General features: G+C 43.0%; 1 protein-coding gene across 3 annotated transcripts in view; it reads right to left on the reverse strand.

Moving 5' to 3' along the window:
* MAML3 (mastermind like transcriptional coactivator 3) overlaps positions 1–26,690 on the reverse strand; it is a 366,068-nt gene that overhangs the window by 139,418 nt on the left and 199,960 nt on the right. For all 3 annotated transcript variants that reach the window (XM_084625362.1, XM_084625361.1, XM_084625363.1), the window contains exon 2: positions 541–2,025. In XM_084625362.1, coding sequence (XP_084481488.1) covers positions 541–2,025 — 1,485 coding nt within the window. The remainder of the gene's footprint in view (positions 1–540; positions 2,026–26,690) is intronic.

Below are 26,690 nucleotides of genomic sequence, written 5' to 3' on the forward strand. Positions count from 1 at the left end.
ATTTACTCCCTCAAATAGGAGTTGAGGGCATTCAGCATCTTGAAGGCTCTTCCATTGCCAAATCATGCCACTTGGCCACATCCTTTCTAAATACTCTGCTTCAAGACGGCTTGAGCCTCCCTTTACTTGCCCACCATTGAGGGAAAAGTGACACTGCTAAACCTCCTCTTAAGATGTTAACATTCTAAAAATTAAACAATACAAGGGTACCGGATGCAAAGGTACAAAGTGTCCCATTACACAGAGGGTGTGACAAGCTCTCAGAGGAGATGAGACTTTAAAACTAATCTTCTCCATACCCTCCCTGCCAAGCCCTCATCAGCGGATACACAGACAGAGTATGTCTGCTCACAATAAAAGCATTAATTTGATGTCACACTGAAAACAAGAAGCTGCTGCAAAGAAACCCCTCCATTTAAAGAAAGAGAACATAGACATATGAGGAGCTGTGAACGCTGAAGCTTTGTGCTACTCTCTCCTTGCTTGTCTACAAAATGCTACACGTGCATTATTCAAAGTGTGTCCTGTATTCGTGCTTACCTGGCCAAGGGAAGGAAGTGTTGCATATGCAATTGGTTGATTCATCATTCCTTTCTGCTTCATAATAAGCATTCGTTTCTGTTCCTCACTCAGGTGTGTCATTTGAGCTTGCATCTGTGGCTGCTGGGACTGTTGCTGCTGTATGTATGGCATCATGGGGTTCTTGCTGGGATTGGCCACTGGTGGGGTCATTCTCTGACTCAATTCAGCATTAAAATGAGTCAGAGGTTTAGTGTTGCCATAAGTAAGCATATTGGGCTGCTTGCTTAAAGAGTTTGTACCCAAATTATTTGTCTGTTGATTGATCATATTCATGTGATTTTGAGGGAGGTAGTTATTCATTGTGGTCTTCTGTGGATTATTTGCCATAGGAGGCACTATAGGATTTTGGTTGTTAAAGGCTTGGGGATACATCATTGGACTATTTGGTTTGTCTGCACTGAAGGGTCCTCCATACGGACTAGATGGAGGTCCCACAGGTGACCAGCTTGATGCTTGATTTGGATGCTGCTGCTTCTGCTGCATGAGTTTAGCTCTTTGTTGCTGCTGTGCTGCCATTTGTTTGAGCTGTTCGGCTGGAGACAAGTCAGCACTGGGTATAGCCACAGGACCAGGCCCTGAACCCGCGACAGTCACTGCTGCTGGATTAATAAGATAACCATTTCCAGGTCGTGACTGAGTTTGACCTGGAGTATGGGCTTGGTTGGGAGTTTGGGGTGACTGAACAACACAGTTTGCTGGTGAGCTGGCAGGGATAGGAGCTGGTGGAGCACTGGATACAGAAGTTATACTAGAAGCTGTGGAGACATTTGAAAATGGAGGGCCTGACGAAGAAGGCCTCACCTGAGGAGACCCCATTGGTACGTGAGCAAATGGAGAATGAGATGGATCACTCTTAACGCTTGCACTTTCTTGAGTATCAGCGGTAGGCCTTGGAAATTCTGGTTCCTTCTTCTCTTCAAAGTCTTCATTGAACAAATCTTGTATGTCATCTTCTGGTACAGTGTTGGCCAGCTCATCTATTAACTCCTGCCACTCTTGATCATTCAGATTAATGTCTGAGAAAAGCTTGTTTTGATTCGAAAGGGATGTTTCAGAAGTGTCTATGCAGGTGGGGTCATCCAAAGGTTCTTGTTTTAGTTCCTTGTTTTGCAGGATGTTAAAACTGTCCTCAAGCTCACTGCAACCATTAACTGGGAGCTTTATCTCTGGAAGTCCACCATTTTTACCCAAGTCTTCCAGACCACTAGCATGAGTTCCACTCTTCTGCAGGGGTAAGGAAGGCTTCATGTCAAGCTGGTGAAGAGGAGAAACAGAAGGCAAAGGCAAGTTATTGGGCAAGCTATTGATTGTATCGATTCCTGGTACATCCTTCCGTATCCGCTTGCTGGTTGGAGAGAAACTACCATCACAGACACCATTCTGCTGCTCTCCATTGAGGGGTGAACGCGCTCCTTCCAGTTTCCTCTTTACTGTCTCTTGTAGCTTGAAGGAAGAAAAGAAAGAAAAAAATAAAAACCAAATAAGCCACTTACACAAATTTATCTTTCATACAACCATGTTATGAACTTTGCAACAGTAGCTTTCCCCCTTGCATCCTACAGATTTTAGAAATTCTGAATTGGAAAAGTCCTTGGTTTTCGCCTTATGCCTCAGAGGTCAGACAAATTGGAAAAGAGGGTTTGAAACAAACAAAGAAACCTGATCCTGAATATGAGGTGCAGAATCCCACCTATTGGTGCACTGCTGTTTAGTTTGCCGTTTGAGGGGTTTTACTATAAAGGTTAGGCTGCTATGTTAATCACTAAAAATAAAGAGACTGGCCAACATTTTCAAATGTGACTAGGGATTTTGGGTGCTTCCATTTTTGGGTGCCCAAAGTAGCGAGACACCTTAAAGTAGCTTCATTTTCAAAAAGTGCTAAGCATTTGCCCCCTGAAAATCAGACTCCTGTAAGCTAGCCTCAAGTTGGGCATCCAAAAACTGAGTCAAAAAAAAAATCACTAATCATTTCTGCAAATCTTTGTTTCTAGAAAATTATTTACAGTATAAATACTGCCATTCCAAACACACAAACTGTTTTCTTTGATGTTTTTAGACAAAACTTTTTAAATGAATCATTTGTCTAATCAGCACTTTGCTCTATTGTACTAGACAGAGATATATTGGAAGTTGGTCTTAAATATAGTAAAAAATATATGAACTTTAAAAAAAGAAAGATCGTTAGCACTTTATATGACATTGAACTGATTCAGATACTCAGAGATAAAAAAAATTATATAAAAAAAAGTTTGTACAGCACCGCTAGGTACTACCATAATAGAAGTAATAAAGAACAAATAAAACCAATAAAATAGCAATATTCGCTTAACAAAATAAGTCCACAAAAGCAGCCAAATTAGCCTTTTACATAAAAAACTAACTCGTTAACAAGTATTTTAACTCAGATTGATATATTTATATTCCATCAATGCAACTAGCTACAATTCTACCCCATGCTACACCAAATGCTAAGTCTGTTGTTTAAGTGCCAGGCTAAAAAAGCAGCCCTCTTTGGCTTAAGCAAAAAGAACAGGGAGTGGACGAAGTGAAGAGGTCACAATTCCAGAGAACTTGTTCAGGACACATTTGCATCCTTGATAGTAAAACAATGGAAAACAAAATACTGAAGATTTTATCAATTTTTAACTATTTTACTTTTACTAAGATCATGGACATTCATCTCCCAGCCCTTCCCCACACTAGAGGTTCTCAACTTTTTTCTTCCCACAATTCCAAATTCAGACAATTTTTTTCTCCAGTGACTTCCCATCCCAGAGTCCTCTGTTGGTGGTGCTTGAAGGAAAGTTTGGTCACCTCAGCATATCAAAGAATTCCAGGGGTGGGGAGGGGGGGCTCGCCACACTCCCTCTTCCCTTGTCCTTCCTGCTGCTCAGAGGAGAAGTACTGCATTCATTTCTTCTCATATCCCTCTGGTTATCTGGAATGGGAAAGTGGGAGTTCCAATCTCCTTCCCTCCCCAAAAGTTCATCCTGGCTGTGGAAAAGTAAGTAACGTGCCACTGTCTCTTCTCCCTTTATAGAAAGATCCTGCTGACTCACTCTCCCTCTCCAGTCTGTGTACACTCTTCAGAACCATTTATTTACTGGGAGTAAAATTCTCAAGACAAGGCCTATGCATCACACAGTTCCAGTTAAGAGCTCCACATAGTGTGTTAATGGGACTTTAGCAGTGCCCAGACCTTGTGCTGGTCCTCTACACAGGAATAATGTCACCTTTATAATATGGAAAGGAAAGTCTATGAGTCCCCAAGCAAAACATCAGCTTCTTCTCCCCAGTCCCAGCTCCTGACTCCACTGAAATGTATTAGAGATTTTTAAAGGGACAGAGTGGGAAAGTGATTAATATGTTGCTAATTAACATAGAGGCTCTCTCTCCTAAGTAAGGGTCTGTTGACATATAGACATGGGAGTTTGTTGCCTGTTACCCAAGAAGAAAGAACAGTGTATAAATACCACAGTCCATGTCCTATGCCTTTTTACAACACATTTTACCAGAAAGCATGGGTGACATAATAAGGGAACGTATAATGCAACAGGCAGATTACACAATCATCCACTGTAATCTGTCAGCAGTACTAACATTTCCAACTGGCTAACCAGACAAACCTCTTTATAAATAAACAAGATAAAACATCAGCCAAAAGCCAACTCTAAGCTCATCGGGGTGAGTTCCACAGGATGGACTAGATTAGGGTCAATCACTCCGGTATTTTTCTTTTTGCACACGTCTGGGTTACTTTTGGTGCAGCTACCCCCAGCAGGAAGAATGGTCTGGAGTGTGTTCTGAGGTTCCCTAACTCCTTAATTCTGGGGTCACCATTCCTATAGTTTGACTCCTCCCCAACAGTCTCACTGCAGCTCTCTGTGAGCAAGCACCCTCCTCCAAAACTAGTGCCAACAGAAAATCAGGTCCCATAAGGAGGCTTTATAACAGAATAACCTCTAAAGTTTAAAGCTAGATGATCACCACCATGTGACATCAGAGCTCCAGGCAAAGAGTGAGTCCCCAGGCTGTTCTTGAACTGATGTCACTAGCGTGTGGCAGTGTGTTACTGCCATTGAGCTTGTTTGACTGATCTTTATATATCCTTAGTTCAGACCGCACAAACCAACAAAGGATAATATGGATGTGGTAATACTACCTCTTCTCAAGTACAAAAACAGTCATTTCCAAGTTTACCTCCTTCAGAACTTGAAAAGAAAGGTCATAATCTCTTTTGGCTCCAAGAGTTGGTCTTCAATAAAACAGCTGATAGAGTAACTTAAAATAAATACTAGAAGCTGCAAGAGTATCTGATATTATCAGGCCATTCACACATCACGCTCTGTACTCAGTTTCTACACATCTTCATTTCAGCTATTAAACATTCAGTTAACAAGTACCTCTCTGTCTCCCCTTTACCAGCCTCCCTCCCCTGCCAAAATCCCAACAAACAAGTGACCCTAACTTGCTGTGCCGATAAAAGAGCAATAGAGGACACTGGAGTAGTAAGCATTTCAAAGAGCTGGAAGTTGCTGTGCTCAAAGACCCACAAGAAAATTCTCCATGGGCCTTAGCACTGAGTGACTGCATGCTTAGTACTTGGGTCCATCTACAGTGTACGAACAACCTTGCTGGCAGACCTGCTCACTGTAATAATGGTCCTTGGAGAGAGTTTACTATATGGTTTGGTCCGGTAGAGTAGGCAGAACCCAGCTGTGTTTCAGCCATGTCCCTGCAGTATGCAACACCCTTAGGCAATGTGATTCAGGGGCAGGATTACAACACAGTTGGGTCTGATGTACATTTGCGAGATTGAAGTATGTTTTTAACAATGCAAAGGGACAACCCTGTTCTCACCAGGTTCCCCATCATACTTATTTCTGTTGTAGAGCTGGGCCCTTTGTTCCCCGAGAATAATCTTATAACAAACACCTGCATTAAGAATAGGGCTATTATACTTAGGGTTTGGGTTCCAACCCCGCCCCCGGAGATTAACTTGTCAAGTAGTCACTCAAGGTACCAAAAATATGTGGCTTAATAGAGGTGGACATGTGGTGCTGAACTGTACTCAGTCCTTTTAGAAAGACTGAAAGTGGTCACTTAAAACATGAGTTTGCTAATAAGGAGATCTATTTGCAGGTTTCACTATATCATTAAATGATTTATACTGAACCCATCATGTATTATATGGACATGTTTATGAAAACTAACACAAATTAGTGCTAAACGACCAGCAACAAATCGAACCCATTCCTGCCAATACCAACTCTTAAAAGATTTCCTAATGTTCCTAAACTTGGCTGTCTGACTATACACAAACACTTACTGACTTCAGCGGGAGTAAGAGCACGACCAGTATATGAATATTAATGACTACATTTATTTTTTATTGCAACAAAGAGCCACAAGGAAACCATTTTCCCCCACATGTCTAATGTGCAGAAAGCATGTACTGTTGCACATGAAAACAAGTGGACACTATTCTAAGTTTGCATCTAAAATTGTTTGATTTTTCCTAATGCAATTTCAGGATTTTGGGATATACACAAATTGCACAATCAAAAGACAAAAAAATAAAGACTTGAGTGGTTTCCTTTGTTTGCACTTTGAAATAGGGTGACCAAGATGTCCCATTTTATAGGGACAGTCCCAATCTTTGGGTCTTTTTCTTATATAGGCTCTTATTACCCCCCACCTCCTATCCCGATTTTGCTGTCTGGTCAACCTACTTTGAAATCACCTTAACAACAGTTACATTAGACAGAAACACCATATGAATGATGCACTCAAAGTGAATGTGCTGGTCATAAACTTTGAAGAGGGTAAAAGAGAAACCTGAGACTGCCTCAGCTGGGCTGGAGAGGAAATCTCTCTTCTCTTCTGGTATAAAACCAAAATATTCTCACAAGACCATTTTAGTGCAAAGGTTCATTTTCATGTCCTGACTGCGGAATGGTGAATGGCTGAGAAGTCTTGCATTGGCCATAGACTGGCAAAAACACCCTGCTTTTGTATAAAATTGCAGTATGTCCCCTTTCCCCTCTGAAAACAAAGCCTGAATAAGATATTCTATTATAAAACGCCTTCCATCTTCCTCAAAGAAACAATATGTTGCGTGGACATGCAATCTGCAGTTTGCATAAAGCGGTTATTTGCAGGAGCTTGGAGGTTTCTCTCTGAGAGCAAAAAATTCTTGATGCATAAAATAAAATAAAAACCTCTTCGTGCTGGTAGGACATTATTCTTATTAACAATACCTCACTGATGGGATTCCATTTCACAGCAGGTTTCTACCACAAAGCAGAAAAGCAGAAGGCTTGGTGATGCAGGACTCAGAATTATTTATATGTCATTAGAGGAACTTTGTGGAACAGAAAAAGGTCAAACTTAGTGGGCTGGTTTCTAGAGTGTGACTCTAAAGGGTGTGAGTGTGTGCTCACAAACACGCACAAATGCATGCACACGCTCTAACGGCCTAATCTAACCAGTCTTGAAATTTTCAACAGGGCTGCAGCAGGCACAGCACAACGTATCCAAAACACAAACAACAGGCCACTTGAGGCTGTCGGCAGAGCTTTCATCTGCTGGGAGAAGCTGCTCTGCTTCATCCCACCAGCAGCAATTCATTTTTCAAAAGAAATTAGACCAAGGTGCTGTTGTTATAGCAACAGTCAGAGCCACTTATACCGCCCCATCCCCCCAATCTCACTCTGACTTCAGTGGGCAGCTATTTCAATTATGTATGGGGAGTGACCAGGACGGCTGCTGTTTAGTCCTTTTATTGCTCTTCCAAAAAAAGCTCAGAGACTAAATTCTCTTTCTGTTTCCTATCTGGCTGTAAAAGTCAAACACACTTCAGAGTGTTTAACACAGTTCCCCTTATGCTTGATGGTCAGATGATCAGTGAGGCCATAGACAAGACGGCTCCAGTTGCTATTACAGATGTTTTCATCTACCAGCTACATAATGGTCATGTTGCCACTGACTTTTTCTGTTGTTAACCCAGCTCTGGCCATTTCAATCCCTATGTTACAAGGCATGAATGACAACTATGGCAACTACTGTGTGCATATCCAGAAGTTCTGCTGGATGCAGTAGGATGAGGCTCTGTTCTGTAGCTGTCCTTTGTTCTCAGAGGAAAAATAAACAAACACTCAAACCCCAAAGTAAAGCTTGCAGGTGGAAGAGGTGCATCTAAACAGAACACAGCTTAATATTCCCTTTAGAGCACTCTCATGACTCAAGCTTTTACAAATATATATATATATAAATTGATCTTTTCCATCCCCCCTTCCCATCTCAGATGAGCTGAACTGTGTCCATCTGCCCTCAAGTCTGAAGCAATAACTAAATTCTGACCTTCCCTGCAAAGGGAGTCCTACTTCCCCTCTCATCTGTTTGGCTGTCCCACCATCTCTCTTTCCATGTTTTTCTGCGCTTGCCCCACCTTTCCTCTCTCACCATCTCTGCAGTTGCAGCATGCTGCCTCCCTAGCTGGGGCGAGGTGAACATGACTTTCCCGTGAGATCGCCGGTAGCTACGCCCAAGCATGAGCCTGATTCAGTCACCTCCACTCTGTATCTCTGTCTCAAGAGTGAGAGTCCTGAGTCTATAACCTCCATTGCTGCACCCAGATGCTATGGATAGCTCATTAAAACATCACAGCTGGTAAAGGTCCCTTGCCCTGGAGTGACATTGAGTAATTTTATTTGATATGACTGACTCCCAGGCAAAGGTGTAATAGTCCTCGTTGTGTCCTTTGATGATCAAGATGGCATAAGCATTCTTCTCTTTTGTTTTATTTGACCATTTGTGTGTTATGAGTTCAGCTTTAGCTTGTGAATGGACTTCTCATTCCTTCCACATTCCCTCTACTACACATGCAGTGATGGCTATTAAAGAAAGTCAACAGTTACAACATGCTGGTGTTTGAGAAAGAGCAGTATTGCTCTGTGTGGAATACAGAATATGAAATAAACTGCTGTATCTCAGATTCGGGGTGTGTGTGTGTGTGTGTTCGCTTTTGACTAGCAATGGCTGCAGGTGCAATGGGGGCGGGGGGGAAAATGTGGAAGGAATGAGATAGCCTTCCACAGATTAAGGCTAAACTCTTTACAGAAAAATGGTTTAGCAAAGCAGAAGTGCATTACATAAGGCCACTTCTAACTAATTAAGATATTTATCACCTCCAACCCCTCCCCAAACTATTTATATTTTTCTTTCTCCAGCCTTTTGAAGGCGATGCTCCCAAGGCTGAGAGATCATCACTTGAATCCTGCTGTAGCCAAATGATTTTGGATTGCAATTGCACATAGAAAGCACGTCATGCTCTTCCATCTTGGGCCTTGTGAAAAGAAGAGAGATTTAAAAATCCACTTTGTGAAACCTGTTTTAAGTCAGTATCTCCAATGGTCCACCGAGACACTACCCCATTGAGCTTTGCGGGTTCTTACAGAAACTTTGCTTCCAGTGACTAGACGTCACACCTGTGTGTTTGATCAATCCTGCTGAGTTGTGCAGCAGTGCAGGGCAGTAAAGACTCCAGCAGAAGTAAACCAGGCAAATAATGTGACTATCAGAGGACTCGGATGATAGCAAGGATTCTAGTCCGAGGTAAGGTGGCAAGGGCAAGGTGTAAGGTGTCTTATTAGGAAGAAGGAAGAGCAGGAGAGAGGATAGAGACACGGTTTCTGTGGGTGTGGAAGAAGAAAAGGACAGAATACTGTAGATAAGTCTACTCATCCCTAGCCCCTGGCTCCACCAGTTCAGAGTTAAGATACATTGGAAGGGCAGCGTAGAGAAGTTTGTTCTAGCACAGCCCATGCTGTGGATAATAAATAAAGGTCTTCAGCATCCAGGGCTTGCACTCCAACAACTTTTATGTAAATATTAATTTTATTACAATAAATGGATAAACATTCATTTTAAACAATATTCTTCATATTCTTTTTAACCACAGAATGTACCTGTCTTTTACATATCAATACAGTAAAGAGTGCAAAGTTAGTGAGCTAGACAGACAGATAGGCAGGAGTAAGTGCATTAAAAATACACCAAATATGATGCTCAAATTGTTTGTGTATATAACATGCACACAAATTTCATGGCCAACGCTGAATTACAGGTGCATACATCTTACCTAACAACCTTGATTTTTCCTGCAAACATTTTCATTACATGCTTCTATTTATCTCCCTCTTTATTTAACATGCAGATACAAAGCAAATGTGAATATAAATACACTAAAGGATACGTTTCTGAGGAGACTCAGAATGCAGTGTCCCTTGGGCATATGTTGAGCAAAAATGGGCAACAGAAGTGCAATCAATTTTCTTAGTCCTAAATTAGCCGCATGTCAAATTGGTCCTCATCATTTCATGGATGAAATTTTTTTTATAATTCTCACATAGCCTTCACCACTTTCTGACTGAGTCTACAGTGCTTCCTTTCTCTTTAGGTCCATTCAGTTTTATCCTTAGCCCAAATAGCTAAATACTAGTAAAGCGGCAACCTAGCTACTGCTGCTGCGACTGTACATTTCAGATTGTGCAGAAGTCTTAATCAAGGTGCTGAGTGCATGAGGGTTAAACCATTTAGACAGCAGTGGCTATTCTTTTCACACAGAAAACAGCTGAGTTACACTCTTCCTACAACTGTCCTTAGAGACAGCAGGAGTTACACTGTCAAAGCATGGAATGAGGATTTAGCCATGAAACCTCTATTGACTTGTATGGGAGCTGTGCAGCTAAACCTTTAGCCTTTGAAAAGGTACCCTAGTCTGTTTTGTATTTGAACAGCAAATAAACTAGAGATAAAAAAGAAGTCATACAGGATTACTAAAGTTTATCTCCTGAAGAACCTCCTGTTAGCTGGAGCACAAATTCAACAAAGAGGTTCCCATTTACCTAAATGATTATTTCACCAATAAGAAAAGAGCTAAGCAAAACAGTACTAGATATACTCAGAGGTTATGATTTCTTTCCCATATTAGATTTACACTAGGGAATTTCACGGTCTTCAGTAGAGTTACTCCTTCTGTGTATGAGAGATGAGAAACAGCCCAGTTGGTGTGACTTTGTCCCAACTTATTAGAGGATAAGCAAAAATCTAATAACCTAGTGAAGGGAGCGGGAGCCATCCTGATACTGTGGTGCAGGATGGCTCAGAGGGTGCTGGAAGGAAGGACCAGCATGTTCTCCCCACAGCAACTGCTTCCCAAGGCAGAATTTGCAGAAGGGGCGAGAGAGCTAACACTGCCCACGCCTTCTCAAACTGGCAACAGAACATGCTCCCTACCTACTGCTGTAGAGAGCAACAGGCTACAATCCTGCCTTACTGCTGCTGCATCAGTGTGTTGGGTGTGAGAAGAGGCTCCTTGTGCATCTGCATAAAACAAGGCAGGATTTCGGATTGTAGCTCCTCGGGGCAGACAATTTATCTTCTTATGTGTATGCTAATTCCAATGCACATCTATGGTGCAATCTAAATGAATAATACAATCATTAATAACATACTCTGTTAAAATTCACTGATGAGAGAGAGAGAAGAGTGCAGCCAAAGCTGGATTGGCACAAGAGGCACCCCATGCCAGCACTTCTCTGGTCACTCCATCAGTTCTTGCAAACTATACAGTTTCATTTAAAAATATTAAGTTTCCAGGCCATATGGTTTTGAAAAAAACCTTTCAAATGTGAACCAATTCAGCACTGTATGACAATCTTCAGACAACCGGAAAAAAATAGTTCTAAGAATGGTGTCAACTGCTCCCATTCAACAAGTGGGAGTGCTAACTCTGAAACCTAATGATGATCACTTAAATGGTTACTTATTTTTGTGGCTGCTAGTTTTAGTAGAACCAGCCAGCTACTCTGGAATTCTATAGAGTGAGGCACAACCATTCACACTGCCGTCCCCCCCAACCCTACCCCACTCTGTAACAATTCAGCCCCTGGGATAAGTGCAAGATCATGCTTTTAAGAATCTGTTCAGCAAAATCAAAGAAAGGAGAAGTTGAAAAAAAAAAAAGAAGTGTCAGACAATCAAAATCAAACACTAATGTAGGTTCAAGCCCGTATTTCATTGGTGGTATACAGTATGACATCAGTGAGAAACCATCACTGGAGTCCAGAATAAGAAAGAAAAAAAATGTTTTCCTGATCTCTAATGGAGTACCAGCAGTTTTCAAAGCCCTGATTTTTATTATGGCACAAAGCAGTGTGTTTTAGGGGAACAAAAGAAAGAACAAAGATCTGAACGGTCCATGCCACTGAATGCAGCTTAAACTACACGACAACTTGCATTTTAAAAAACCCCTCCTCTTGGTCACTACTTTTAACAACAAAAATAATTATTAAAAAAATCAAACGTGAAATTCTAAAAAATGAAAAAAGGCACTTGGAAATGTTCAGAATGCATCTAGATCTCTTTTTTCTTTTCTCCACACTCGTTCCTGGTCACGGCAGTCAGCCCAAAGGAGATTGACTGAATGGCTAGCAGGCTGGTGGTGTTAGAGAGCTGACCCCCAGTTAAGCATATACAAGCCTCCCTCTTGCTGCAAGTGCGGGAGGGAGGGTAACAAGTTGGCTCACAGTTCTGGGCACCCCAAGAACCCACACACCTTGGAAACAAAACACTCTCAAATAGAATAATTCAATCTAAAATGTCTCCTGTCCTTTGCCCTGTAAATGCACGACATGCTCAGACTAGTTTTTTAACATTTACCTGTTAGTGATGGAGAAACTCCTATGTATTTTTCACACATGCAAGCATGCATAGCTGCTGCCTGTTACAGTCACATAGGCTTTCATCTCAGAGATCCATGTGTACTAAGCATATGTTACTGGCTAATAGAAATTAAATTTAGCTTTCAAGTCCCATGCACCACTGAGAGCTTGTTGCCTTTTAACAATGTTGAATAAACACATGAAGAACAAAAGAGCGTTTTCTATTGTTAGATGCTCTCGGTAAACAAGATCTAAGGCTGAGTCACTGAGAGCTCCACAGTTCTTTATTAAACCCCTTAAAGGCATGAAGCACAAGATACCAGTTTGCTTAAGACTCTGGAACTACACAACAAACCAGCTGTGCATTCACAGAATGTCTTCCAATGATCTCATTTTCTTCCTTAAAACACAGTCATTCCCACCTTTTCCTCTTGCAGCAATACCAATGATCCAGCTAGCACTGACCTGCTTTTAATTTGTTAGTCTGTAAACAAAATGCTCCAGGGCTAGAACCAAAATTATTGGGACTTGATCTTGGGGGAAAACAGGGTGTATGTGTGAGAGCAGGAGAACTGAAGTGCAGAGGGGTTAAGTACCTTGCCCAAGGGCACATATCAAATAAATGGCAGAGCCAAGAATAAAACCCTAGGCTCCCACTCCTGTCCCCAATCCATAGGAGCACAGTACCATATTTCTCTGCCCTCTCTGCTCCTATTAGGAAGAGAGAAATAATTTGTAAAAAAGACAAAGATCCCAGGAGCTCTTGAATGTGCCATGAGCCACCTAGTGGAGACAGAGAAAGATGGAGAAGAATGTAGAAGGGCGGAGCCTTTCATATCAGTCTTCCAGGGATTGACTACTCTAGCTGCCTTCCTTCATTGCTTTAGGGGCCAATCCATATGTTCAAGCAGAGGACATTTGAATTTAATAAGGGTTTCCTTCTTCACAGCATTGAAGTCGGTCAATCATGTGGGGGCCAAACTCTGTTGAGGATCTTCCCTACACTGCTTTTTCACTGACTTCATCATTCAGAGTTTTGCCTCAATTATAACAACACACGCAGTTAGTTATTCTTATTTTCCTGCAGGGCCAAACAACGGAAGACAGATTATGAGGTACCAAATCCTTGTTTAATTACCTAGATTGTAAATTCCTGTTGGATTATTTAGATGAGAAACACTTTGGGGCGGGGACTGCATGTCCTTTTTGTCTATAAAGTGCTTTGCATTCACTGGATGCTAGATAAATAATAATCAGCTTTGCTAATTAGCAAACATGGTTAGGTAAATGAGGGAAAATCATATGAAAAGCATCTGGTATTATGTATAAATCTGCTATGTGAAAAAGTTTCCTGCTATATGAAAGTTCCTCTTAAAAAGAAATTATATGGATGACATCAGGTTGGGATTTTTCCTCATGCTGTTTAGCAGATGTATTTTTCCTTCCTTTTTCTGGACCTTCTCAAACTGTCACATGAAAAAAAATGCTGATTATCAGGATACTTCAAAATAAAGTGAAAGGGCTGACATAGCAGTCCCAAAAACCCAAGAGTTGCATTTTGCAATGCAAGGTGGCAGATGCAGATTTGATTCACAGTCCTGCAGTTTCTTGGTCTCCAGACTAGCAGGGATTAGGGATGCTGGGGAAGCCAGGTACTCAGCCGAGGGTGGGGAGGGGAGGAGTTCCTTGCTCTGCTGAGCAGCAAGTCCTTCCTGGATGATTAACCTGACAAATTTAGTCGGGGATTGGTCCTACTTTGAGCAGGGGATTGGACTAGATGACCTCCTGAGGTCCCTTCCAACCCTGATATTCTATGAAATTCTAAATCCAGTCGCCTTCAGCCAAAAAGTCCATGGCCACAACATGGGGCCTTAAGGAAAGGGGTGCAAAGCAGAGGAAAAACAGAGGACTCCTTTGGGTGCCATTAATAAAGTCAGTCTTATTCGCCTCACCCTAATGAGAAGAACCCAGGACATTTTGAGTTAGAGCAGAAATTCTTTCCTTGAAGTGCTCCTTATGTGTCTGTATATTACAGTACCCATTGTTCTGAGATTTCCCCTGTAATACAGGGTTTGGAAATTTTACCAGACACCTACATACCAGAGGCCTAGGACGACTCGCAAGAGGCTGGGAAGATAGCTGGGAGGGGACCTCACCAGGGAAGCTGAGGGGCAATGCCCTGGTGAAGCGTCCAGCAGAACACCAACCTGTTGGAATTCTACCTATCACGGGTGCTGACTGGAGCACTCACGGGGAAAAAATGGTGGGTGCGCAGCCTCCCATCAGCTGCCCCCATCCCCTCCCGCCCACCAGCGGGCCCTACCGAGCAGCGCTTCCCCCTCCCTCCCAGTGCCTCTTGCTTGACGTAATCAGCTGTTTTACCATATGCAGGAGACTCGGGGGGGGGGGAGCAGGAGGGACGGTGCGTGCTCAGGGGGGTAGAGTAGGGTGGGAAGGAGGGGCCTTGGGGGAAGGGCTGGAGTGTGGGTGGGGCCTGGGGCAGAGCCGGGGGTCGAGCACCCCCCAGCACATTGGAAAATCGGCATCTGTGCCACCTATTTTTGCATTTTCCAGCGAAAGCCAATGGCAGTTGATGCCTACCTTTTTTAGATGCTTTTGAAAACCCCACCATTAATTCTGCAGGAAATTGTGTCCTAGGTGCTCCCAAAGTTCCAAGTCGCCACTAGTGAGAGGATTTTGCATGATTTTCCCTTATGCCTGGTACAAGCTAAGGACAGAATTTCCTGTAGAAACTTAACATTTCCTGACTTTACTTATTTTCATCCTCTCCCTCAACATTCTAATTTAAAAAAAAATTCTTACCAAAAATAATGAGCGAAAATGAAAAACTCCTCTCTAGATGCATAATGGCTGGACATATACATATTGTCTTTCTGGAGCTTCTGTTGGCTGCTGTACACAGGGTCAGATTAATTAAAGAACCAACTGGTTTATGACCAGGAGCCCTAGAGCTGTAGGCCCTGGCCTTTCAGAACACCTTTATAAAAGTACTCTAGTATTCTACAGGAAAGGTCCCAAGCATGCTGTGTCATGACTGGAAGATGCAGTGTTTGGGACCATTCCTGCAGGATTCTGCATAGCATGGGCTAAAATTATAAAATGGAAAAAAATACTGAAAAATGTCCCTTTTTGAAAACCACTTTTGCCAAAAATAATTTCAAAATTTTTTGTATTGTTCTGTTTTTTTTTTATTTAAAAATACCCCCCAATTAAAAGTGTTCTGGCTTTGATGATTTTAGTGTTTGGTTTTCCCCTTTCCTCCACCTTTCGCCCTATTTTTCAGTCAAAGGGGGGGAAAAAGGAAAAAATGCGAGAAAGAAACCAAAAAAACTGAAAAGTTGAAAATTTCCCAAACCAAAATTTTTTAAGAATAATTATCTCAAATGCATGAAAAACCATTTTTCGCTGGGTTTTTGTGTGTGTGGAAATTGTTAAACCATTTTTGATGTGATCTAATTCTGAAGTTTTTTTAAGCCAGGGTATAATTTAATGGAGTAGTAGTTTACTGGACACCAAATGCTTATTTTACATGTTGGACGTTGTGAATACAAGACATCCTTTCTTTTTCTAGAGCAAAAGTTAAGAAAAGAATGGTAAAAATGAATCTTATTAATGAGGGGAAATGAACAGAATGTTAATAAAAATACTACCCCAGCGGAATTTGAACTCCATCCCTTGGAAAGATTAGTTTGGCCACTGGAGGGCTCCATTATTGTTCCATGAAAGTAACAGACAGATACTGGGAAGATTGAAAACATTAAAAACTGGAATGTCTGACCTATAAAGTTCAAACATAATGTTCAGTCTGAACGAAGATCTATGGGCACACAAATATCTAACCCAAATATTTAATGAAAATCAGAACTAATTTACCTGTTTGGTTCATATGGCACAAAAGAAGTTAAAGGAGAATACTTTTCTTATAGTTTGGCTATCAATGAAGCGTAACTATTAAAATGATGCTTGTATGTGGTATTAGAGTGATTAGGTCTGTGCAAAAAAAAATAAAATTTCATCATTGTAATTTCAGGGAAACAGGACCAGTAGGGTATATAGAATGTAGCACTTTTTCTAGCATTATTGTGGCTAAGTCTTCTCAATAAAAGTTGGCACGTGCAAAAAACAAAAACTGTAATAACAGTGAGCACAGGGAGGAGACCTTGTTCTAGAAGTGCCCCAACATTTTTGTTAAACAGTCATTGTGAGCCATAGCTGTTTTCTAAAGGGTGTAACTTGGGCACGTATAGTCACTTAAAGGGTAAAATCCTGGCCCCACCTGAGTTTTGTTATTGACCTAATTCGAGCCAGGATTTCACCCAAAGAATTAATACAATCGTCAGTATAGGCCCTAATGTGTTACCAGTTAATGGACTACAAAAATTCCAGTTTAAAATTAAATGAAAGCATTTTCAAGTTACAAGAAAATTTAAGTCAAACCTCACTCACATCTATGGCTTCTTGTGTGCTCATGTAAGTTCAGAATTTCTCAGTCTATTTTTTCCCCGTCAGGTTTTGTCGGGGGGGGAGGGGGGGGGGGAAATTAAACCTGAGATCCTGAATGCTAAATTTCACAGAGCCAGATTTTTGCAGCTGAGTTAAGCACTCCTGAAAATAAAGAAAAGGAGGACTTGTGGCACCTTAGAGACAAACAAATTTATTTGAGCATAAGCTTCCGTGAGCTACAGCTCACTTCATTGGATCCATCATGAGCTGTAGCTCACGAAAGCTTACGCTCAAATAAATTTGTTAGTGTCTAGGGTGCCACAAGTCCTCCTTTTCTTTTTGCGGATACAGACTAACACGGCTGCTACTCTGAAACCTGAAAATAAAGGAGGTTTATCAGAAATAGTGAAAGATGCTAGTGGGTATTGCTATGATAAACCCAATAGGGCACTGTTCTTGTTTGATGAAGTGTACTGTACTGTATTAGGCTGATATACCAAACATCATAGGTTTTTTTGGCTTCTTGCCTGCACAAATGATTTCTTTTGGTGCTTAAAACACCGCCCTGGTCCTTTCAATGCAAAGGGAGAAAGAAAAATAGAGCTTGTGTTGCTTAAAACATGCCTGCTGCGTTTCTGTAGCCCTTCCTCTGGCACAGCACATGTTAATGCTGATCTGCTGGGAGATTGCAATTCTAACATAATGAGATATTAATGAGCTTTGCACATGTCCCTAGCCGCAACAGTTCCCCCCTCCACCTTCCACAAACCTAAGGAGAATCTCTGCTTGTTTTCCTGACGCTGCAATTGTGCCTCTCCCTCCCCCCAGCAAGCACTACTGCACCATTCACCTTAAGCTGCCAGCAGTAAAGAGCACCAAATGGGCTGGCACAGTCTTGTTTCCTGGCCTAATGGATGCTTGTTTAAACACTGGAGCTGTTTGCATTGCTGTGGCTCACTGCATGTTAAACACAGTCCTCTGAAACCCTACGCGAATCCAATAAAGGTATCAGCAGTTCAGCGTGGGGAGGCAATTACTATAAGGTCCCAAGTGTGCCTTCTAAGCTCTAGGAAGGAAAATTTGATCGAACAACTAAAAGGAAAATCTGATTCGGCTCAGTATCACGTGGAGGACACAAGGCTTAACTAGAGCCTGGCCTATGGAGGGCAGGAGGAAATCAATGGACGAGCTAGCAAGAGCAACTGCACATTGTTAAGAGGGCTTTAAGCTGGCCTGTTAACAATGCTGGCTGCTGCATTTACCAAGCGTTATTTTAAGAGGTGCCTTTAAAAAAAAAATTATATACTGCCAATTTTTTTTCTTCATCAGTCCTTGAAACAATCCTCTTCTGGGAAGGGTCCCTTCCCTGTGCAGAATCATTGTCATATCAAAGGGGAAGAGAGAAACACAGAAGGGACAGAAATGACAGAGGGCTTGCAGAAACCAAAAAAGGTCTGCCCTTCAGAGAGCATGAAAAGCTAAATCTCAGACTAATGATAGTCAATATTTCAGTGGATCAGCTCTCTATCTGGGCGAGGGCAGGAAATCAAGAGATGCAGAAACTGCATTTCAATTCATTTTATACACTGAAACAAAGGTTTTCTAAAATGTCCCACTTCCTCTGCTTTAAAGTGAGGGACAAAGGGGTGGTGGTGGTGATGGTGGGGTCTCCTTCATTATCTAACAGCTTTAAACTGGGCTTCACTCACAGGGCAGCATTGCAACTTATGTGGAAAGTTTTCTAAGCACTTGCTGTGGCCACATTCGCTAACAAGAATCTAGGACTATAGGATTTGCCACACCAGATCAGACCAATGATCCATCAAGTCTGGCATCCTGCCTACAGCAGAGGCCCACACCTGCCACTGTAGAGGAAGCTGATATTCCCCTCCAGCCCCCATATTGCAACTGACTGATCATACAGAGCTGCAAATTAGGGGAAATATCCCCTCTGGAAGCTGCAATGATCGGCTTATGCCTTGAACTTGCTGAACCCAGTCCATTTTAATGACTGACATGGCAGACAGGGCAAGAGAAAGAAACTGTCTGCATATGATGCTATCTGCCATCAACAGTGGCCAGTGGCAGTAGTTGGCTAATGGGCTTAAGGATCAAGCTGTCCCTTAAAAGCATCTTTGGCAGCGTTCTCCTGGGTCAGAAATCCAATGTGATTCTAAGAATTGCTGGCTGAAAGGTAGAGGATTCTGCCAGTTAACTGGAGGATAAATTACTGGAGGATAAATGTCTTGTTGAACTGCAGTCAGCCCCATCTAAAGACACTGCTGTCCTCAAAACAGAAGGGGGAAATGAGCATTTTGTTGTTTAAAAACATGGGGTTTGTTTATTTGTTTTCAATGGGCTTGCGGGAGACTGGGAGGAAAAGACTGTTGGGAAATCCCAAAACTTCACCTTGGGGACCTGGAATTACCCTGTGACTCCATTTTCTCCTGGGATTCAGAATTCAGAGTAGGCGGGGGTCTGTGTGTGCGCAGTGGGAGCGGTCTCAGTACACTGAGTTGAAAATTTTGTCAATAGATTTTTTTTTCCAAACAAACATTTCCCCCCCCGCCAAAAATTTTTTTTGACAGGAAAACATCAATTTCTTGTTTCCAATTGAAAAAACGACAATGCAAAAGCCTCTCCTGTTTGATTTTTTGATAATCACTGAACACCAATTTTAAACAAGCCAACATTTTGATGAACAAGAAACTATTTTTGTTTTTGTTGAAATTTGCTGAAGGGGGGAGGGAATTCCTTTCTTGATCACCTGTAGATATGAAGCTGTGATCTTGTAACTTCCAGTAGACTGAATTTCCCATTTAAAGCACCTCTCAACAGGGATTGTTACTGATAGGTCAGAGCAAGCCCCTATAAAAGAGCAGTGTCCTCCTCAGTCCTTCGGTTAGACCCATGCAACAACCAGATGAGAGAAACAGACTGCATTCACAGGACTGGAACCCACTCACTTCAATGAGGCTGTTGTGATATCAAGCACTCTCTGCCTCTTGGAGCTAAGGATATCACTTCTATTAAGGCTTGAAAAACCCATTCATTTACCCAGCAATGACACGTGGGGTGATTTCCTGGTAAGGCTGGGGAAAGAGGTGGCTGCTGAAATCATCGGCTTCTGCAGAATCTAACCTTAAAAAAAAGTTTCTAGCCCTGAGGATCGCATAGATAATCTTCCAAAGGTTACTCATGCCAGTACTGTCTCTCTGAGTCTGCAGACATGTGTTGCTCCTGTGGGCCCCAAGCAGCAACACAGTGAAATCAACCAGATTCATTAATGATCATTGGATCCCTGTGGGCAGCAGCAAAACTGACAAGAACCATGCCGATTTTACATTTCTGCTGTTACTTGGGGAAGCGCCAACCAGCAGCAGAGGCAGATTTCCTACTTGCTCTCTTTCAGCAACAATAGGAAGTCAAAAGCTGATACAAAGGATGGAGCCCCTAAGAAGGGTCCAGACACAACATTCCTGTAAAAATCCATGCATTCATTCCCATCAATGTATTGGTCCATCTATGCAACCAATTAGGATTAGAACCTCTTTTTTTTTTTAATTAAAAATTGGATATTACAGAAATTGATGATTTAGCTGTCCTCCTTCAAGCACTCCAAAGTAAATGTTCCCATTTTCTGTTCCACTGGCAGGCAGGCAAGCAAGCCAATGTTTTCAAGCCCAAATGGAAGTGATGTCCTCAATTCAGATAAGGAAGAGGAGCTATATGATGGTGGGGAACTAGATTTCTCACCAGTGCAGTGCCTTTGGACATCACTAGTGCACCTCTCCGTTTCCATATTCCCTCACCCCAACTAATAGATATACTTGTATGATTAATATACATCTAGAAAATTTTCAAGCTCTCACTTCCCCACCAGTTGATTATCTACTAAATAAAGCCTCCTTCTTCATGAGAAAATCCATGTTAATTGGCACAGTCCTAGTATCACAATACCTTATTTTACACAGTGCCATTAAAGCTGCAGGATCCTAAAGCCCCTCTACAAGCCATATATATCAAAATCACTTCATCTGCCACTAGAATGCAATCACTTCTGGTGGGGAACACTGCAGTTATTTAACAGCAATATCACATGACAGTTTAGGACAGGAAGTGAAGAATATCATATCCTATTGAAATCCGAGGAGAATTTAGGAAGTAGGGTATAATAATTCACTAAGTCTCAAAAACAGACATTTGAGAAAAAACTGCAAATTATTAAAAAAAAAAAACGAAGTATTTCACTGTTTGATTTACAAATGCCATTTCTACCTCAGAGGAGCCTGGTGTTTCCCATCCTTGAGATCTGGCTGAAGGAGATAGGCAAAAAACACATTAAGATTTAAAGCTGCACAGCATATAGTTCCTCTTTCTTGTCGTCTCTGAGGCCTGGTCTACACCAGGAGTTGAGGTTGAATTTAGCACCGTTAAATCGATTTAACCCTGCACCAGTCCACACGACAAAGCCCTTTTTTTCGACTTAAAGGACTCTTAAAATCGATATCCTTACTCCATCCCCGACAAGGGGATTAGCGCTGAAATCAGCCTTACTGGGTCAAATTTGGGGTAGTGTGGACACAATTCGGTGGTATTGGCCTCTGGGAGCTATCCCAGAGTACTCCATTGTGACCGTTCTGGACAGCACTCTCAACTCAGATGCACTGGCCAGGTAGACAGGAAAAGGCCCGAGAACTTTTGAATTTCATTTCCTGTTTGGCCAGCGTGGCAAGCTGCAGGTGAGTGCTCATCAGCAGAGGTGACCATGATGGGGTCCCAGAATCGCAAAAGAGCTCCAGCATGGACCGAACGGGAGGTACGGGATCTGATCGCTGTATGGGGAGAGGAATCCGTGCTATCAAAACTCCATTCCAGTTTTCGAAATGCAAAAACACTTGTAAAAATCTCCAAGGGCATGAAGGACAGAGGCAAAAACAGGGACCTGAAGCAGTGCCGCGTGAAATTTAAGGAGCTGAGACAAGCCTACCAGAAAACCAGAGAGGCAAACGGACTCTCCGGGTCAGAGCCCCAAACATGCAGCTTCTATGATGAGCTGCATGCCATTTTAGGGGGTTCACCCACCACTACCCCAACCCTGTGCTTTGACTCCGTCAATGGAGTGGGACGCAACATGGAAGCAGGTTTTGGGGACGAGGAACATGAGGAGGAGGAGGTTGAAGATAGCTCACAGCAAGCAAGCAGAGGAACCGGTTTTCCCGACAGCCAGGAACTGTTTCTCACCCTGGACCTGGAGCCAGTACCCCCCAACCCACCCAAGGCTGCCTCCCGGACCCACCAGGTGGAGAAGGGACCTCTGGCGAGTGTACCTTTTTAAATAGTATACATGGTTTAAAAGCAAGCATGTTTAATGATTAATTTGCCCTGGCATTCGCAGCCAGTACAGCTACTGGAAAAGTCTGTTAATGTGTCTGGGGATGGAGTGGAAATCCTCCAGGGACAGCTCCATAAAGCTCTCCTGGATGTACTCTCAAAGCCTTTGTAAAAGGTTTCTGGGGAGGGCAGCCTTATTCCGTCCACCATGGTAGGACACTTTACCACGCCAGGCCAGTAGCACGTAGTCAGGAATCATTGCAGAACAAAGCATTGCAGTGTATGTTTGCTGGCATTCAAACAATATCCGTTCTTTATCTCTCTGTGTTATCCTCAGGAGAGTGATATCATTCATGGTCACCAGGTTGAAATAGGGTGATTTTCTTAAGGGGACATTCAGAGGTGCCCGTTCCTGCTGGGCTGTTTGCCTGTGGCTGAACAGAAATGTTCCCTGCTGTTAGCCATGCGGTGGTGGGAGGGGTTAGCCACGCGGCGGGGGGAGACAAAATGTGACCTTGGAACGAAAGCACATGTGCTATGTATGTAATGTTAACAGCAAGGTTTACCATGAAAGAGTGCACCCACTGTTCTATAAAATGTGTCTTTTTAAATACCACTGTCCCTTTTTTTTCCTCCACCAGCTGCATGTGTTTCCAGGATCACAATATCTTCTCCTTCCCAGAGGCTAGCGAAGATTAGAAGGCGAAAAACATGCAGTTGCGATGAAATGTTCTCTGACCTCATGCTGTCCTCCCACACTGACAGAGCACAGACGAATGTGTGGAGGCAGACAATGTCAGAGTGTAGGAAAGCACAACATGAACGCGAGGAGAGGTGGCGGGCTGAAGAGAGTAAGTGGCAGGCTGAAGAGAGGGCTGAAGATGATAGGTGGTGGCAGCATGATGACAGGAGGTAGGATTCAATGCTGAGGCTGCTGGAGGATCAAACTAATATGCTCCAGTGTATGGCTGAGCTGCCAAAAGGCAGCTGGAGCACAGACCGCCGCTACAGCCCCTGTGTAACCAACCACCCTCCTCCCCAAGTTCCATAGCCTCCTCACCCAGATGCCAAAAACGTGGTTGGGGGGCCTCCGGCCACCCAGCCACTCCACCCCAGAGGATTGCCCAAGCAACAGAAGGCTGGCATTCAATAAGTTTTAAAGTTATAAAGTGCAGTGTGGCCTTGTCCTTCCCTCCTCCCCCACCCCTCCCGGGCTACCTTGGCAGTTATCCCCCTATTTGTGTGATGAATTAATAAAGAATGCGACTTTATTGCCTCTGCAGGCAGTGATTGAAGGGGGAAGGGGAGGGTGGTTAGCTTCCAGGGAAGAAGAGTGAATTGGGGTGGGGTGGGGTGGTTTCATCAAGGAGAAACAAACAGAACTGTCACACCATAGTCTGGCCAGTCATGAAACTGGTTTTCAAAGCTTCTCTGATACGCAGTGTGCCCTCTTGTGCTCTTCTAACCGCCCTGATGTCTGGCTGCACGTAACCAGAGGCCAGACGATTTGCCTCAATTCTCACCCCGCCACAAAAGTCCCCCCTTACTCTCATAGATATTGTGGGGTGCACAGCAAGCAGTAATAACAATGGGAATATTGGTTTCACTGATGTCTAAGTGAGACAGTAAACTGCGCCAGCGTGCTTTTAAACGCCTAAATGCACATTCTACCAGCATTCTGCACTTGCTCAGCCTGTAGTTGAACAGCTCCTGACTACTGTCCAGGCTGCCTGTGTATGGCTTCATGAGCCATGGCATTAAGGGATAGGAGGGGTCCCCAAGGATAACTATAGGCATTTCAACATCCCCAATGGTTATTTTCTGGTCTGGGAAGAAAGTCCCTTCCTGCAGCTTTTGAAACAGACCAGAGTTCCTGAAGATGCAAGCGTCATGTACCTTTCCCGGCCATCCCACGTTGATGTTGGTGAAACATCCCTTGTGATTGAAAAGTACCCCTTGTGATTTATGGACTCGCTGGCTTGGTGCTCCGGTGCCAAGATAGGGATATGGGTTCCGTCTATGGCCCCACCACAGTTAGGGAATCCCATTGCAGCAAAGCCATCCACTATGACCTGCACATTTCCCAGGGTCACTCCCCTTGATATCAGCAGATCTTTGATTGCATTGGCTACTTGCATCACAGCAGCCCACACAGTAGATTTGCCCACTCCAAATTGATTCCTGACTGACCGGTAGCTGTCTGGCGTTGCGAGCTCCACAGGGCTATAGCCACTCACTTCTCAACTGTGAGGGCTGCTCTTGGTATTCTGGAGCTTCAGGGCAGGGGAAAGCAAGTCACAAACTTCCATGAAAGTGCCCTCACGCATGTGAAAGTTTCGCAGCCACTGGGAATCGTCCCAGACCCGCAACACTATGCAGTCCCACCAGTCTGTGCTTGTTTCCTGGACCCAGAATTGGCGTTCCACCTCATGAACCTGCCCCACTAGCACCATGATGCCCACATTGCCAGGGCCTGTGCTTTGAGAGAAGTCTGTGTCCATGTCCTCATCACTCTCGTCACCGTGCTGACGTCGCCTACTTGCCCAGTTTTGCTTTGGAAGGTTCTGGTGCTGCATATACTGCTGGATAATGTGCGTGGTGTTTAATATGCTTAAAATTGCCAAAGTGATCTGAGCGGGCTCCATGCTGGCCATGGTATGGCTTCTGCACAGGTAACCCTGGAAAAAAGGCATGAAACGATCGTCTGCCGTTGCTTTCACGGAGGAAGGGAGGGAGGGAGGGCCTGATGACATGTACCCAGAATCACCCACGACAATGTTTTTGCCCCTTTAGGCATTGGGATCTCAACCCAGAATTCCAATGGGCAGTGGAGACTGTGGGAACTGTGGGATAGCTAGCCACAGTGCAACACTCGGGAAGTCGACACTAGCCTCGGTACTGTGGAAGCACTCCACCGAGTTAATGCACTTAATGCACTTAGAGCATTTTGTGTGGGGACATACACAACTGACTATATAAAAACGATTTCTAAAAAAAGACTTATATAAATTCGACCTAATTTCGTAACGTAGACATACCCTGAGTAACATTTGCCATGTCATGGTTATGTTGCTGGAGTTTGGGTGATTCACTCCTGAGAATAAAGTGGCCTTTTCCAGCACCCAGGATGACACAACGGGGAACATTTTGCACATTAATCAATTTAGTTTGAGGGTAAAGAATTAAATTTATGTCTGTACAATCTGCTTAGATTTAAAATCCTGAACGTTCTTATGATTCACACTGTCAAGACAGACAGAAGGATTGATAGACCCTACATTTGCTATGAGAAAAAGGAAGAAAAAAATCCCCCCAAGTGTTTCTCACAGCATAATGTCATCTCATCAAATGATGCACAGGGGTGATGCTGAGGTAAAGGAAATGCAGAAAATGCAATTTCCTGCATCATTTCCTCAAGAGAAAATTCAGAGAGAGATTTCATCAGATTAGATATCCAAACAACTATATGCAGATTAAATGTATGTTCTGCAGCTCCATGGCCCAAAGGGAAGTACCCTGGAGACAAGCAGGCAACAAGACAGCTCTGCCTCAGCTGAAGCAGTAGCAGGAGGAGAAGAAGCAGGGAAGAGGACAAAGAGTTGGGGGGAGAGAATAAAGTGGTGTCCATCACCCTCTTCCTTGGTTTCAAGCCCTCAGCCCCCACAGCTCAAGCAGCTTCTAGTTCCATTACAAAAGACTAACGTGTTTGAGCTGTTTGTATTTGGTGGCTATCTGAAAACATGCCCACTCCAATGATAGCTGTCGAAACAGGATGCTAAAGATATAACCTTATATTTCTAAGTGAGTAATGATTTTGGGTACTCAACGTGCAGCATTTTAAAGGGACCTGATTTTCAGAAAGTGCTGAGTGCCGACCATCTGAAATCAGGCCCTTTAAAGATATCTCAGCTTGGGCACTCAAAATCACTAATCACTTTTGAATTTCTCCTCCCTCTCACTCCAGTGTAAATCAGGAGTGATTCCACTGACGTCAATGACATTACACTGGTACAAAAAAAAAAAAGTGAATGAGAGGAGAATCAGTCCCATATATGTTGTATAAAAATTGCATCATTATTATCAGCTGTATTTTATTTCAGTGAAACATTATCATATATACATACACTGACAAACTCCTGGCAGAAGCTGCTAACTACACCCATTTTCTGTTGGGTGCTTTAGAAAGCTTACAGAATAAAAATAAGGTTGATGCCATTCATGCTTAAGATAGTTAAGCAAAGCACGCTGGATTCTGGTGGTGAGGGGTAGAATTTTCAAAAGGGTTTAAGAGAATTAAGAGCCTGCATCCCATTTCCAAGAGAAACTTCGGGCAAGTCTACACTACAAAATTAAGCTGACCTAAGTTACGTCGACATACAGCCACTGCAATAATTGAATTACTTTTACATGTCCACATTATGCTATTTGTGTTGGCATCCTCACCAGGAGTGCTTGCACTCATTTAATTGCCAGTGTGGGGCACTGTGGGACAGTTTCTGAAAGGAAGCAACAGTCGATGTAAGCAACACAGTGTGTACACTGACACAATGTCGACCTAACTATATTGACTTAAGCACTATGCCT

The sequence above is a fragment of the Lepidochelys olivacea genome (assembly GCF_965140295.1).
Source record: "Lepidochelys olivacea isolate rLepOli2 genome assembly, chromosome: 4".
In the NCBI taxonomy this organism is placed as follows: Eukaryota; Metazoa; Chordata; order Testudines; family Cheloniidae; genus Lepidochelys; species Lepidochelys olivacea.